Raw genomic sequence first — 15,252 nt, forward strand, 5'->3', positions numbered from 1 at the left:
AGTAGCCCCCGCTCACCGCAGCTAGAGAAAGCCCGCACGCAGCAACGAAGACCCAACACAGCCAAAAATAAATAAATTAAATAAATTTTTAAGAAGAGTACATATGGATGATTACAATTAACACAGTTGAACATGTAAAAGTTATCTGTGGTGTGAGAAGTCAGGATAGTGGTTACCTTTGGAAAGGAGGGAGGCAGTAGTGATTGGGAGAAAGCAAAAGGAAAGTTTCTAGGATGCAGGTAACATTCTATTTCTTGATTGTGGTGATGGCTATACCATGAAAATTCTTCAAGTTATACGCTTATGATCTGCACACATTTCTCCATATATGTTATTCATCATGAAAAAAAGTTCTTTACAGCTGAATATGTGAGTTAACAGATTAGAAAAGCTGAATCATAAACTATAAGAGAGATCTCAAGAACAGTCATAGGGACTTCCCTGGTGGTCCAATGGCTAAGACTCCGAGCTCCCAATGCAGTGTACCCAGGTTCAATCCCTGGTCAGGGAACTAGATCCCACAGGCCTCAACTAAAGATCCCACATGCCACAACTAAAAAAAAAAAATCCCACATGCCACAAGTAAAAGATGCCACACGTGGCAACAAAGGTCCCGTGTGCCACAACTAAGACCCAGCACAGCCAAATAAATAAATTAAATAAATAAATATTTATTGGGTTGGCCAAAAAGTTCATTTGGGTTTTTCTGTAACATCTTGCAGAAAAACCCGAACGAACTTTTTGGTCAACCCCATTTAAAACAACAACAACAACGAAATAGCCATAATGTAGCCCAGACAGACACAGAAAATATGAGACATTAATGGAAGCATAGGATAAAGTGAAATGGTCAAGTATAAGTCTAATTGGAGTGGCAGAAGAAGATAATAAAGATAATGGGTATGAATCAATATTTCAAGAGTGAGAATTTCCTGGAATCAACATGGCACAAATCTCAGATTAAAAACATACAATAGGGCTTCCCTGGTGGCGCAGTGGTTGAGAGCCCACCTGCCAATGCAGGGGACCTGGGTTCATGCCCCGGTCCAGGAAGATCCCACATGCCACGGAGCGGCTAGGCCCGTGAGCCATGGCTGCTGAGCCTGTGCGTCCGGAGCCTGTACTCTGCAACGGGAGAGGCCACAACAGTGAGAGGCCCGCGTACCACACACAAAAAAATAAAAATAATAAAACAAAACAAAACAAAAAAACATACAATAATCTCAAGCAGGATAAATAAAAAGAAAACCATATAGAATAAATTATAGCAAAACTGCAGAACTCCAAAGACAAAGAGAAAAATCTTAAAATCAGATACAGATAAAAGTCGGTTTACAAAGAAATGAAAATTAGACTGATGTTTTTTTGAAAAATTTCAAACTCACATAAAAGTCAGAAAGAATAATATAATGAACACATTTATACCACTCAAGTGTTCACACTGTTAACATTTTGGCCAATCCCCTCAAACTTTCTCTAAACATATACATGCCTTTCCCTTTTGGGAAAATGTAGAAAATAGGCTGTAGATAGCAGGATTCTTCATCCCCAAATTCTTTATCATGCATTTCCCAGGAACAAGAACATTCTTATATTCAACTATAACACCATTATCACATCTAAGGTAATCAACATTAATTCAATAACAGCACTCTAATAGAGTCCAGATGAAGTTTTCCCAGTTAACCCAAAAGTGACCTTTAAAGCTTTTCTTTTTACTTATTCAGGATCTAATCAAGGTTTATGCATTACTTTCAGTTGTTCTAGCTCTTAGGTTGCTTCTCAATTTAGAACATTCCTCCCACTTCCCTTGGTTCTCCATGACATTTAATCATTTGAAGAGATCAGGTCAGTTGTCCTGAAAAAATGTCCCACATGCTGAACTGGTTTGACTGTTTCCTCAGGATTGTCAGGTCAAGTATTTCCAGGAAGAACACCACATAAGAATGTTATACACTGGGACTTCCCTGGTGGCACAGTGGTTGAGAGTCCACCTGCCAATGCGGGGGACGCGGGTTCGATCCCTGGTCCAGGAGGATCCCACTTGCCATGTAGCAGCTAGGCCCGTGAGCCACAACTACTGAGCCTGTGCTTTAGAGCCCTCGAGCCACAATTTCTGAGCCTGCACGCCATAACTACTTAAGCCCACATGCCTAGAGCCTGTGCTCCGCAACAAGAAAAGCCACCGCAATGAGAGGCACGTGCACCACTCACGGCAACTAGAGAAAGCCCGCGCGCAGCAACAAAGACCCAACACAGCCAAAAATAAATAAATAAAATAAATAAATTTTTAAAAAAGAAAGTTATAGACCTCCTGTGTACCACATTATGCTGGTATCTGTACCATTATTAGAGACACCAACCTTGACCATTTTGTGTAATTCTTCTCTTTGTAATCAAGTCACCTGTAGGGTAATATTTTGAGACTCGAGAGCACACTTTTTTTTTTTTTTTTCTGCACGCGGGCCTCTCACTGTTGTGGCCTCTCCCGTTGTGGAGCACAGGCTCCAAACGCGCAGGCTCAGTGGCCATGGCTCACAGGCCTAGCCGCTCCGCGGCATGTGGGATCTTCCCAGACCGGGACATGAACCCATGTCCCCTGCATCAGCAGGTGGACTCTCAACCACTGCGCCACCAGGGAAGCCCGAGAGCACACTTTTTAATGGCACCTATGGAAGTCAGAAGACAGCAGAATACAGTCTTTGGGGTGCTAAGAAAAAAATGGCTATTAAAGTAGAGCTGTATTCTCAACTGAAGTATCATTCAAGAATGAAGGCAAAATAAAATATATCCTGAAATTATTAATTTATGATCCAGTAAAAAAAAAAAATTAATGGGAAGACTATGTATACACAAAAAGAATTTTTTTTCACAAAGCTTTGTTGTTTTATTCACTTGCCAGGGATTTAGCATTTTAGCATGTCTTGAAAAAAGTACTTTACCTGCCGTCTCTTCTCAAGGCAAAAGTGATGCCATCTTTCTGGAAGGGAAGCAGTTTTGCTCTTAGTTTGTTAGGCAAAAAATCCAGCTGTTTATAAGATTCACTTGTCAAACAAGAAATCTGAGGTGTAAGAGACTTTTTTATGTCATGACCTCTGGACATGATGATCCTAAAAACAAAAAAATCACAAGAGGGAGGGGTGGGGGAAATAGATATTACTAAGTGTATTAGAGAATTATACATAAATAATAATATGAAAGCACTTATCAATAGCCTTGACATACTAGATATAAATTGGTTAAATCATGTTCCCAGAATAAGCTATAAAGAAAATTCAAAGCACTGAGTCCAAAAGCAATTACTTAATGCGCTAAGAACCAGCATACTCTATTTCATTTGTATTTCTAATTGAGCCATGACGTAGCCATACCCGTTTTAAGCAATAAATGTATTATTAAAAAGTTATAAATCAACTAGATTTTTTAAAAATTAAATAATTTTTAAAATAGGGATGAATTTGTTACAGAAAGATGAATCCTTTTATAACTAATCCTTTTATAGGTGTTCATTTTCATATTACACTAGATTTTCTAAGAATGAGGTTAAATTGCATTAAAAAAATTTTTTTTTAAACACAAAGACAGCAGGGGCTTCCCTGGTGGCGCAGTGGTTGAGAGTCCACCTGCCGATGCAGGGGACACGGGTTTGTACCCCAGTCCGGGAAGATCCCACATGCCGCGGAGCAGCTAGGCCCGTGAGCCATGGCCGCTGAGCCTGCGCATCCACAGCCTGTGCTCCGCAACGGGAGAGGCCACAACAGTGAGAGGCCCGCATACCGAAAAAAAAAAAAAAAAAATTGCCTTGTAAACACAAAGACATCACTCCAAATTTATAATAATTAAATTAGCTTAATATTATTGAATGAGATTGATTTTTAAATATTAAAATGAATTCTTTAATCACTTGAATCCACAATATAAACTCTGCCTGATTGACATATTTACACTAATATGTATAAAATAGATAACTAATAAGAAACTGCTATATTAAAAAATAATAATAAAATAAAATTCAAAAAGAAATATAAAATAAAATTCAAAAAGAAATAAACTCTGCCTGATTAGCACTTTCCTCACCAGTGGCTTTCCACAGTTATAATTTTAATTTTCCACCACATAAAAATTTCATATACCAGTAAATTCTTAAAACGCTGCAAGGAAAAAAGTCCTATTAAATCACTGAACTATAAAGCTTCTCTAATAATAACACTTCGTATTTAGATTGAACCATTCGTCTATTTATATGTAATCTCATTTCATTTTTAAAACAAATTTGCTTTAATTCTCAATTATTTGCAGACTTACAAAACTTTAGCCTGCCTCTCCCCTAAAAAAGTAATAAAGCTCTGTGTATAATGTTTAAGAATCTCAAGAATTCAACAAGTATTTATTAATAACAAATAAGTACTACACGCCACGATCTAGAGAACCAAGGATCACACCCCCACAGAACTTACATTCTTGAGGGGGGAGATGAATATAAACAAATAAACAAGACTAATTACAGTATAGTATAAGTATTATGAATAAACTTAAGAGAGTAATGGCCACTTTGGGCAGGATGACCAGGTAAGGCCACTCTTAGGTGGTACTTGGTCTTGGTCTACAGTCTAAAGCATATGAAAGAACCAGTCAGGTTCAAAGTTGATAGAAGAGCACTCCAGGCAAACAGCATAAGTGAAAAGACCCTGAGTTGAGAAAAGACTTAAGTGTTTTCTAGAAACAGAGAAGAGGCCAACGTGGTTAGACCAATGAAGAGAATGATATAAGATGAAGTTATTGAGATAACCAAGAGTCAGATCATAGAAGTCCTTGATAAGGACTTTGGATTCCACTTTAAGAATGAAGGGAAGCCAAAGGAGAGGTGCTGTCAAATACACTATTAGGCAGATGTAGCTATTTAAATTTAACTAAATTAAAAATTCAGTTCCTCAGTTCCTCCATCAACCATGTTTCAAGTGCTCAATAGGCACATGTGACTAGTGGCTCTCATACTGAACGGTGCACACATAGAACATAGAACGTTTCACTCTTCACTGAAAGCTGTACTGGATAGTTTTAAGAAGGGGAGTGACGCAATCTGACTTACATTTCAAAAACTACAAGAGGAGGACAAAGCTATCAATAGAAAAGCATGGGAAAATATTCCTATAGGACTTTGCTGGTCCACAAAGCCCCCACCACCTCAATGGCAACTAGATTTAAGAGATGATTTATGACTCATACTTGTCTGATAAGGTCCTCATAAGCACCAATGAGTCAGCATCCCTAGCACCTTTTCAATAGCAATAATAAAACTTTGAGAAAAGAATAGAGAATGGGGGGAATTCCCTGGCAGTCCAGTGATTAGGACTCCTTGCTTTCAATGCAGGGGACACAGGTTCGATCCTTGGTTGGGGAACTAAGATCCCGCAAGCCGTGCAGTGTGGCCAAAAACTTTTTTAAAAGAGAGAGAGAATAGAGATTCTGGTTCAGAAGGGGGAAAGCATGAAAGCAAGAAACCTATTATCATGCTGCAAAAGACATGGCAAAATCATCTTTAGCAGCGGAACTGGATTTGGGAAATGTCTCAGAGGTAAAGCAAACAGGACTAGTTGATGGAGTACATGTGGAGAATAAGGGAAATGTGAAATCAAGATGTATTGATATACTTAGCATGATGGAATTGTGCAATTAACTGAGACCTTAAAGGCTAATGAACAAATGGATGGGGAGAAAAAAAAAATCAACAAATCCTTTAAGAATATATGTAGTTTGAGATGACTGTAAGATATGAAGTGGACATGCCAAATAGACTTGAAAAAACATGAGTCTGGAACTCTAGGTAGAGCACAAGAGTGAATACATAAATTGGGAGTCAACTTGAGATCGTAAACTTATATCATTTTTTGCAGCCACCCAACATCTGGGACCCCTGTTATGTTTAGAAATTTCCTTACATTACAAATATGAGTGGGACTCAGATATCACCTTCCGATAATAAAGCTAGAAATACCAGACTCTTGCTTTCCCAGACTTCCTTACAGCTATTGCTTTTGCTAAACAGATACACCCATTCCAGACTTCAATCTAGAAAGTCAAAATTCAAAGGAGATGGGATTAAGTGAAATTTATCCTGTTAAGGGTAGGAGCATTAGAAAGAGCCATGTCAACTTTCCAGAAGCCCTTCAGCGTGAGTAGGATAAGGGATATAAAATTTTACTGTGGAACACTGGCAAGAAACTAAGAAAAATATACAAAAACCATTCTACTACCTATAATCTTTGCTTTTTTAACATTGTAAAAAATTTTTAAAAATACTCCAAGAAAAAAAATATCTGCTATGTTGAGGTCACATTGCAACTTACGATTTATTTTATGAGGACTGAATCAGGTACTGTATTAGTAAAAATAAACAATGAAACTAAAGCCATTTTAATAAAAAATGTTTAAATAGAGTAACAAATAAGAGAAAAATAATTATTTAAATATGAAGATGGAAGATGTCTAAAATAGAACATAAATGTTTAGAAAAATTTCAATTAAACTAAAATTATGGTGTGGCTGGCTCACTGTTAATTCAAATAGGTACTTGAATACATAAAGGACTTAAAAACATGTACTGGTACAATCTAATTAATAGAAAAGGAATGTTTTAGTTAATACTCAAAATAAAGACATTTTAAAAAAGCCCTTTCCCATTTATACTATCTTTCTAAAGTACAAAACTTATAATGAAAAATACATATGTAGATCAGACATACATGTTCATGTGCTGCAAAAGGTCAGCTGTAACCAACATTACATTAATAGTAGAAGACTCAGACTTAATCTCCTTTCTAAATTATCAAGTAACTAACAGTTATAATAAACTTCTTTCTAATCATGAAAACTGTAGAGGATTTAGTTTAGAAATTCAGCAAAAAAGGTTTTATTCAATCTATACATACTAGTTTATTTTTAGTAAGGTTGGGGGGGCATTAAGATAGAACCAGCAATATATAACTTTTAATACCATGTTACTATAAGAACACAACAACTATTGGCTAAGGAAATTTAGTGAAAGCAAATCTAGGAGAACTCATTTTCTAAGCAGTTATCTTGATAAGCAACACCTGACAAGAGAATAAAGGAAAGTTTTTATTCTCAATGTTTTAAGATCTTTTAAGCTAAAGATGGCATTTTTGTAATCAATTGGGAACAAGGTAAATTCAATGGCAATTTACTGATGCATTCTTAAGTAAACAGTGGAACTGTATTGAGGAGAATCAGATATTGTTAAAATATACTACCAAAAAGTTTATTTTGAAAATAAGCAAATGGCTGGTCAGGGAAATTACATAATTTGAGGAGAGAATTCTGTTATTGTTATTTTTGAAATTGAGAATTTATTGGATGGAATTTATAGCAGAAGAGATACAGAGAGAATCTATGAACTTGAAGATACATTAAGTATAAATGGAATAAAAACGGCAATTGAAAGAACAAGATCATCATACTGGATTTTAAGGTTAGTATCTGTATGCTGCTTTAGAAAGACACATCTTAAATAGAAGGACTCATAAACATTTGATGTAAAAGAATGGAAAAAGATATATCATGCATACCAAAATAAACCTGGTATAGCTTTATTAACGTAAGACAGCATACGTTGAAGGCTAAAAAAACATTACTAAGACAAAGGAGGGAACTTTATAATGATAAAAGATTTAATTTACTAGAATAAACACAGCCTCAAAGCATATAAATATATACGTCAAAACATCCAGATATGGACTTCTCTGGTGGCGCACTGGTTAAAAATCCACCTGCCAATGCAGGGGACACGGGTTCGAGCCCTGATCCAGGAAGATCCCACATGCTGAGAAGCAACTAAGCCCGTGTGCTACAACTACTGAGCCTGCACCCTAGAGCCCACAAGCCACAACTACTGAAGCCCGCATGCCTAGAGCCTGTGCTGGGCAACAAGAGAAGCCAGCACAATGAGAAGTCCGTGCATCGCAACAAAGACCCAACACAGCCAAAAATAAATAAAAATAAATAAAATTTTTTAAAAAGATAGAGGTTGGTATAAATTTTTTAAAAAGTTATAAAAGAGAAATTTGACAGAAATAAAGAACAGCCAAATCTATAACTATAGTGAGCCATTTTAATACATCTCTCAGCAATTGATTATACAAGCAGATTAAAAATTTATAAGTTATGAAAGATTAAAGAACACAATGAACAAACTTGAGTCATCTGGTGTAATGACAGAAATATTATTTTCAAGCTCATTCTACGAAGCTAGACTAAACTTCATAAGACAAGCACATTACAAGAAAAAATATAAACGACATTTTCTCATGTTCATCAGTTAAAAAACAATTAGTGGGCTTCCCTGGTGGCGCAGTGGTTAAGAATCCGCCTGCCAATGCAGGAGACATGGGTTCGAGCCCTGTTCCAGGAAGATGCCACATGCCGCGAAGCAACTAAGCCCGTGTGCCACAACTACTGAGCCTCCGCTCTAGAGCCCGTGAGCCACAACTACTGAGCCCATGTGCCACAACTACTGAAGCCCACGCGCCTAGAGCCCAGTGCTCCACAACAAGACAAGCCACCGCAATGAGAAGTTTGCACACCACAATGAACAGTAGCCCCCACTTGCCACAACAAGAGAAAGCCTGTGCGCAGCAACAAAGACCCAATGCAGCTAAAAATATAAATTAATTAATTAATGGAAAAAAAAACAATCAGCAAACCTAATACATCAGTAAATTAAAAGAGTAAAATATCAAGACTAAAATGGGCTTATTTTAGGAATGCAAAGGCAAGTTCAACTTTTAAAGCCTAAAATTCACATAGAAATGCAAGGGCCCCAGAATAGCCAAAACAATCTTGAAAAAGTATAGCCGGAGGACTTATACTTCCTGGTTGTAAAACTTGTTATGAAGCCACATAATGAAAACAGTGTAGTACTAGCATATTGATAGACAGATCAATGCAATAGAATTGAGAGTCCATAAATAAACACTTAACAGTCAGTTGATTTTTGAGGAGGGTGTCAAAACAATTCAATAGGAAATGAAAAATTTTTCTCAAGAAAGAGTGCTGGGAGAACTAGATATCCACATATAAAAGAGTGAAATCAGACCCTTAACTCACACCATACACAAAATAACTCAAAATGATCAAGGACTAAAACGTAAGGGCTAAATTTTTTTTAAAAACTCTTAAAATAAAGCATAAGAGTAAATCTTGGTGACCAATGGTTTCTTAGACACAATGCCAAAAATAAAAGCATTAAAAGAAAAAATAGATAAACTGGACTTCACCAAAATTAAAAACTTTAGTGCTGCAAATAATACCATCAAGAAAGGGAGGGCAATCCACAGAAATGGAGAAAATATGTGGAAATTATATCTGACAGAGGACTTGTATCCAGAATATACAGAGAACAATTACAACTCAATGATAAAAACACAACTCAATTTAAAAATGCGAAAATGATCTGAACAGACGTTTCTCTAAAGAAGATGTATAAATGGCCAATAAGCACACAGAAAAATGTTCAACATCATAAGTAATAAGGAAATTGCAAATCAGAAACACAATGAGATACCATCTTATACCCATTAGGAGGGTTAAAATTAAAAAGACAGATAACAACAAGTTTTGGCAAAATTGTGGAGAAATTAGAACCCTCAAACACTGCTTGTGGAAAAGTATAAAAGTGTAACCGTTGTGAAAATCAATAAGGTAGTTCATCAAATGTTAAACATAATTCCCATAAGACCTGCAAATTCTACCCCTAGGTAAATGAATTTTTCTTTCACCCAAGAAAAATGAAAATATACATCCACACAAAAACTTGCATACAAATTTTCAGAGCAGCATTATTCATAATAATTTAAAAAAATGAAAACAACACAAATGTCTATCAATTGATAAAGAATATGTAGTATATCCATACAATGGAGTATTATTTGACAATAAAATGGAATAAAATACTGATACAGGACTTCCCTGGTGGCACAGTGGGTAAGAATCCGCCTGCCAATGCAGGGGACATGGGTTTTAGCCCTGGTCTGGGAAGATCCCACATGCTGCAGAGCAACTAAGTCCATGCGCCACAACTACTGAGGCCCACGTGCCTAGAGCCCGTGCTCCGCAACAAGAGAAGCCACCACAATGAGAAGCCCGCACACCGCAATGAACAGTGGCCCCTGCTCTCTGCAACTAGAGAGGGCCCACGCACAGCGACGGAGACCCAACCCAGCCAAAAATAAATTTAAAAAATTAAAAATTTTTTTTTTAATAATTATTTTTTCTTTTTAATTTTAACAACATTATTTTATTTTACTTTATTTAATTTAATTTTATTTTACCTTCTTCTTTCTTTCTTTCTTTTCCCCCTTTTATTCTGAGCCATGTGGAGGACAGGGTCTTGGTGCTCCAGCCAGGCGTCAGAGCTATGCCTGAGGTGGGAGAGCCAAGTTCAGGACACTGGTCCACCAAAGACCTCCCAGCTCTACGTAATATCAAACAATGAAAATCTCCCAGAGATCACTATCTCAACACCAAGACCCAGCTCCACTCAACAACCAGCAAGCTACAGTGCAGGACACCCTATGCCAAACAACTAGCAAGACAGGAACACAACCCCATCCATTAGCAGAGAGGCTGCCTAAAATCATAATAAGGTCACAGACACCCCAAAACACACCACCACATGTGGACCTGCCCACCAGAAAGACAAGGTCCAGCCTCAACCACCAGAACACAGGCACTAGTCCGCTCCACCAGGAAGCCTACACAACCCACTGAACCAACCTTAGCCACTAGGGACAGACACCAAAAAGAACGGGAACTACAAACCTGCAGCCTGCGAAAAGGAAACCCCAAACACAGTAAGTTAAGCAAAATGAGAAGACAGAGAAACACACAGCAGATGAAGGAGAAAGGAAAAAACCCACCAGACCTAATAAGTGAAGAAGAATTAAGCTGTCTACCCGAAAAAGAATTCAGAATAACGATAGTAAAGATGATCCAAAATCTTGGAAATAGAATGGAGAAAATACAAGAAACGTTTAACAAGGACCTAGAAGAACTAAAGAGGAAATAAACAGTGATGAACAACACAATAAATGAAATTAAAAATTCTCTAGAAGGGATCAATAGAATAACTAAGGCAGAAGAACGGATAAGTGACCTGGAAGATAAAATAGTGGAAATAACTACTGTAGAGCAGAATAAAGAAAAAAGAAGGAAAAGAATTGAGGAGATTCTCAGAGACCTCTGGGACAACATTAAACACACCAACATTTGAATTATACGGGTACCAGAAGAAGAGAAAGAGAAAGGGACTGAGAAAATATTTGAAGAGATTATAGTTGAAAACTTCTCTAATAGTTAATCAAGTCCAGGAAGCACAGAGAGTCCCATACAGGATAAATCCAAGGAGAAACACGCTAAGACATATTAATCAAACTATCAAAAATTAAATACAAAGAAAATATATTAAAAGCAGCAAGGGAAAAACAACAAATGACACACAAGGGAATTCCCATAAGGTTAACAGCTGATCTTTCAGCAGAAGCTCTGCAAGCCAGAAGGGAGTGGCAGGACATATTTAAAGTGATGAAAGGAAAAAACCTACAACCAAGATTATTCTACCCAGCAAGGATCTCATTAAGACTTGACAGAGAAATTAAAATCTTTACAGACAAGGAAAAGCTGAGAGAGTTCAGCACCACCAAACCAGCTTTACAACAAATGCTAAAGGAACTTCTCTAGGCAGGAAACACAAAGGAAGACAAAGACCTCCAATAACAAACCCCAAAAATTAAGAAAATGGTCATAGGAACATACATATCGATAATTACCTTAAATGTAAATGGATTAAATGCTCCCACCAAAAGAAACAGACTGGCTGAATGGATACAAAAACAAAACCCGTATATATGCTGTCTACAAGAGACCACCTCAGACCTAGGGACACATACAGACTGAAAGTGAAGTGATGGAAAAAGATATTCCATGCAAATGGAAATCAGAAGAAAGCTGGAGTAGCAATTCTCATATCAGACAAAATAGACTTTAAAACAAAGACTACTACAAGAGACAAAAAAGGACACTACATAATGACAAAGGGATCAATACAAGAAGAAGATATAACAACTGTAAATATTTATGCACGCAACATAGGAGCACCTCAATACATAAGGCAAATACTAACATCCATAAAAGGGGAAACTGACAGTAACACAATCATAGTAGGGGACTTTTAACACCCCACTTTCACCAATGGACAGATCATCCAAAATGAAAATAAGGAAACACAAGCTTTAAATAATGCATTAAACAAGATGGACTTAACTAATATTTATAAGACATTCCATCCAAAAACAACAGAAGACACATTCTTCGAGTGCTCATGGAACATTCTCCAGGATAGATCAGATCTTGGGTCACAAATCAAGCCTCAGTAAATTTAAGAATATTGAAATCGTATCAAGTATCTTTTCCGAGCACAATGCTATGAGACTATGTATCAATTACAGGAAAAAATCTGTAAAAAATACAAACACATGGAGGCTAAACAATACACTACTTAATAACCAGGAGATCACTGAAGAAATCAAAGAGGAAATGAAAAAATACCTAGAAACAAATGATTATGAAAACAGGATGACACAAAACCTATGGGATGCAGCAAAAGCAGTTCTAAGAGGGAAGTTTACAGCAATACAATCCTACCTTAAGAAACAAGGAACATCTCAAACAACCTAACCTTACACCTAAAGCAATTAAAGAAAGAAGAACAAAAACACCCCAAAGTTGGCAGAAGGAAAGAAGTCATAAAGATTAGATCAGAAATAAATGAAAAAGAAATTAAGGAAACGATAGCAATGACCAATAAAACTAAAAGCTGGTTCTTTGAGAAAATAAACCATTAGCCAGACTCATCAAGAAAAAAAGGGAGAGGACTCAAATCCACACAATTAGAAATGAAAAAGGAGAAGTAACAACTGACACTGCAGAAATATAAAGGATCATGAGAGATTACTATAAGCAACAATATGCCAATAAAATGGACAACCTGGAAGAAATGGACAAATTCTTAGAAATGCACAACCTTCCAAGACTGAACCAGGAAGAAATAGAAAATAGGAACAGACCAATCACAAGTACTGAAATTGAAACTGTGATTAAAAATCTTCCAAAAGACAAAAGCCAGGACCAGATGGCTTCACAGGCAAATTCTATCAAGCATTTAGAGAAGAGCTAACACCTATCCTTCTCAAACTCTTCCAAAATATAGCAGAGGGAGGAACACTCCCAAACTCATTCTACGAGGCCATCATCACCCTGATACCAAAACCAGACAAAGACGTCACAAAGAAAGAAAACTACAGGCCAATATCACTGATGAACACAGATGTAAAAATCCTCAACAAAATACTAGCAAACAGAATCCAACAACACATTAAAAGGACCATACACCATGATCAAGTGGGGTTTATCCCAGGAATGCACGAATTCTTCAATATATGCAAATCTATCAATGTGATACACCATATCAACAAATTTAAGGATAAAAACCATATGATCATCTCAATAGATGCAGAAAAAGATTTCAACAAAATTCAACAGCTATTTATGACAAAAACCCTACAGAAAGTAGGCACAGAGGGAATTTTGCTCAATGTAAGAAAGGCCATATATGACAAACCCACAGCCAACATCGTCCTCAACGGTGAAAAACCGAAACCATTTCCACTAAGATCAGGAAAAAGACAAGGTTGCCCACTCTCACCACTATTATTCAACACAGTTTTGGAAGTTTTAGCCACAGCAATCGGAGAAGAAAAGAAATAAAAGGAATCCAAATCGGAAAAGAAGTAAAGCTGTCACTGTTTGCAGATGACGTGATACTATTCATAGAAAATCCTAAAGATGCTACCAGAAAACTACTACAGCTAATCAATGAATTTGGTAAAGTAGCAGGATACAAAAATAATGCACAGAAATCTCTTGCATTCCTATACACTAATGATGAAAAATCTGAAAGTGAAATTAAGAAAACACTCCCATTTACCACTGCAACAAAAAGAATAAATATCTAGGAATAAATCTACCTAAGGAGACAAAAGACCTGTATGCAGAAAATTATAAGACACTGATGAAATAAATTAAAGATGATACAAATTAGATGGAGAGATATATCATGTTCTTGTATTGGAAGAATCAACATTGTGAAAATGACTCTAATACCTAAAGCAATCTACAGATTCAATGCAATCCCTATCAAAACTACCCCTGGCATTTTTCACAGAACTAGAACAAAAAATTTCACAATTTGTATGGAAACACAAAAGACCCCGAATAGCCAAAGCAATCTTGAGAAAGAAAAATGGACCTGGAGGAATCAGACTCCCTGACTTCAGACTATACTACAAAGCTACAGGGAGCAAGACAATATGGTACCGGCACAAAAACAGAAATATAGATCAATGGAACAGGATAGAAAGCACAAAGATAAACCCATGCACCTATGGTCATCTAATCTATGACAAAGTAGGCAAGGATATACAATGGAGAAAAGACAGTCTCTTCAATAAGTGGTGCTGGGAAAACTGGACAGCTACATGTAAAAGAATGAAATTAGAACACTCCCTAACACCATGCACAAAAATAAACTCAAAATGGATTAGAGACCTAAATGAAAGAACAGACACTATCAGACTCTTAGAGGAAAACATAGGAAGAACACTTTTTGACATAAATCACAGCAAAACCTTTTTTGACCCACCTCCTAGAGTAATGGAAATAAAAACAAAAGTAAACAAATGGGACCTAATGTAAGTTAAAAGATTTTGCACAGCAAAGGAAACCATAAACAAGACAAAAAGACAACCCTCAGAACAGGAGAAAATATTTGCAAACGAATCAACGGACAAAGGATTAATCTCCAAAATATATGAACAGCTCATGCAGCTCAATATTAAATAAACAAAGAATCCAATCCTAAAATGGGCAGAAGACCTAAATAGACATTTCTCCATAGAAGACATAGAGATGGCCAAGAAGCACATGAAAACCTGCTCAACATCACTAATTATTAGACTAGTGCAAATCAAAACTACAATGAGGTATCACCTCACACCAGGTAGAATGGGCATCATCAGAAAATCTACCAACAACAAACGCTGGAGAGGGTGTGGAGAAATGGGAACTCTCTTGCACTGTTGGTGGGAATGTAAATGGATACAGCCACTATGGAGAACAATA

General features: G+C 36.7%; 1 protein-coding gene across 6 annotated transcripts in view; it reads right to left on the minus strand.

Annotated features, from left to right (window-relative positions):
* ZRANB3 (zinc finger RANBP2-type containing 3) overlaps positions 1–15,252 on the minus strand; it is a 285,790-nt gene that overhangs the window by 229,461 nt on the left and 41,077 nt on the right. For all 6 annotated transcript variants that reach the window (XM_067025920.1, XM_067025924.1, XM_067025926.1 and 3 more), the window contains one exon: positions 2,943–3,110. In XM_067025920.1, the coding sequence (XP_066882021.1) occupies positions 2,943–3,110 (168 nt within the window). The remainder of the gene's footprint in view (positions 1–2,942; positions 3,111–15,252) is intronic.

The sequence above is a fragment of the Kogia breviceps genome, chromosome 2 (assembly GCF_026419965.1).
Source record: "Kogia breviceps isolate mKogBre1 chromosome 2, mKogBre1 haplotype 1, whole genome shotgun sequence".
NCBI lineage: Eukaryota > Metazoa > Chordata > Mammalia > Artiodactyla > Physeteridae > Kogia > Kogia breviceps.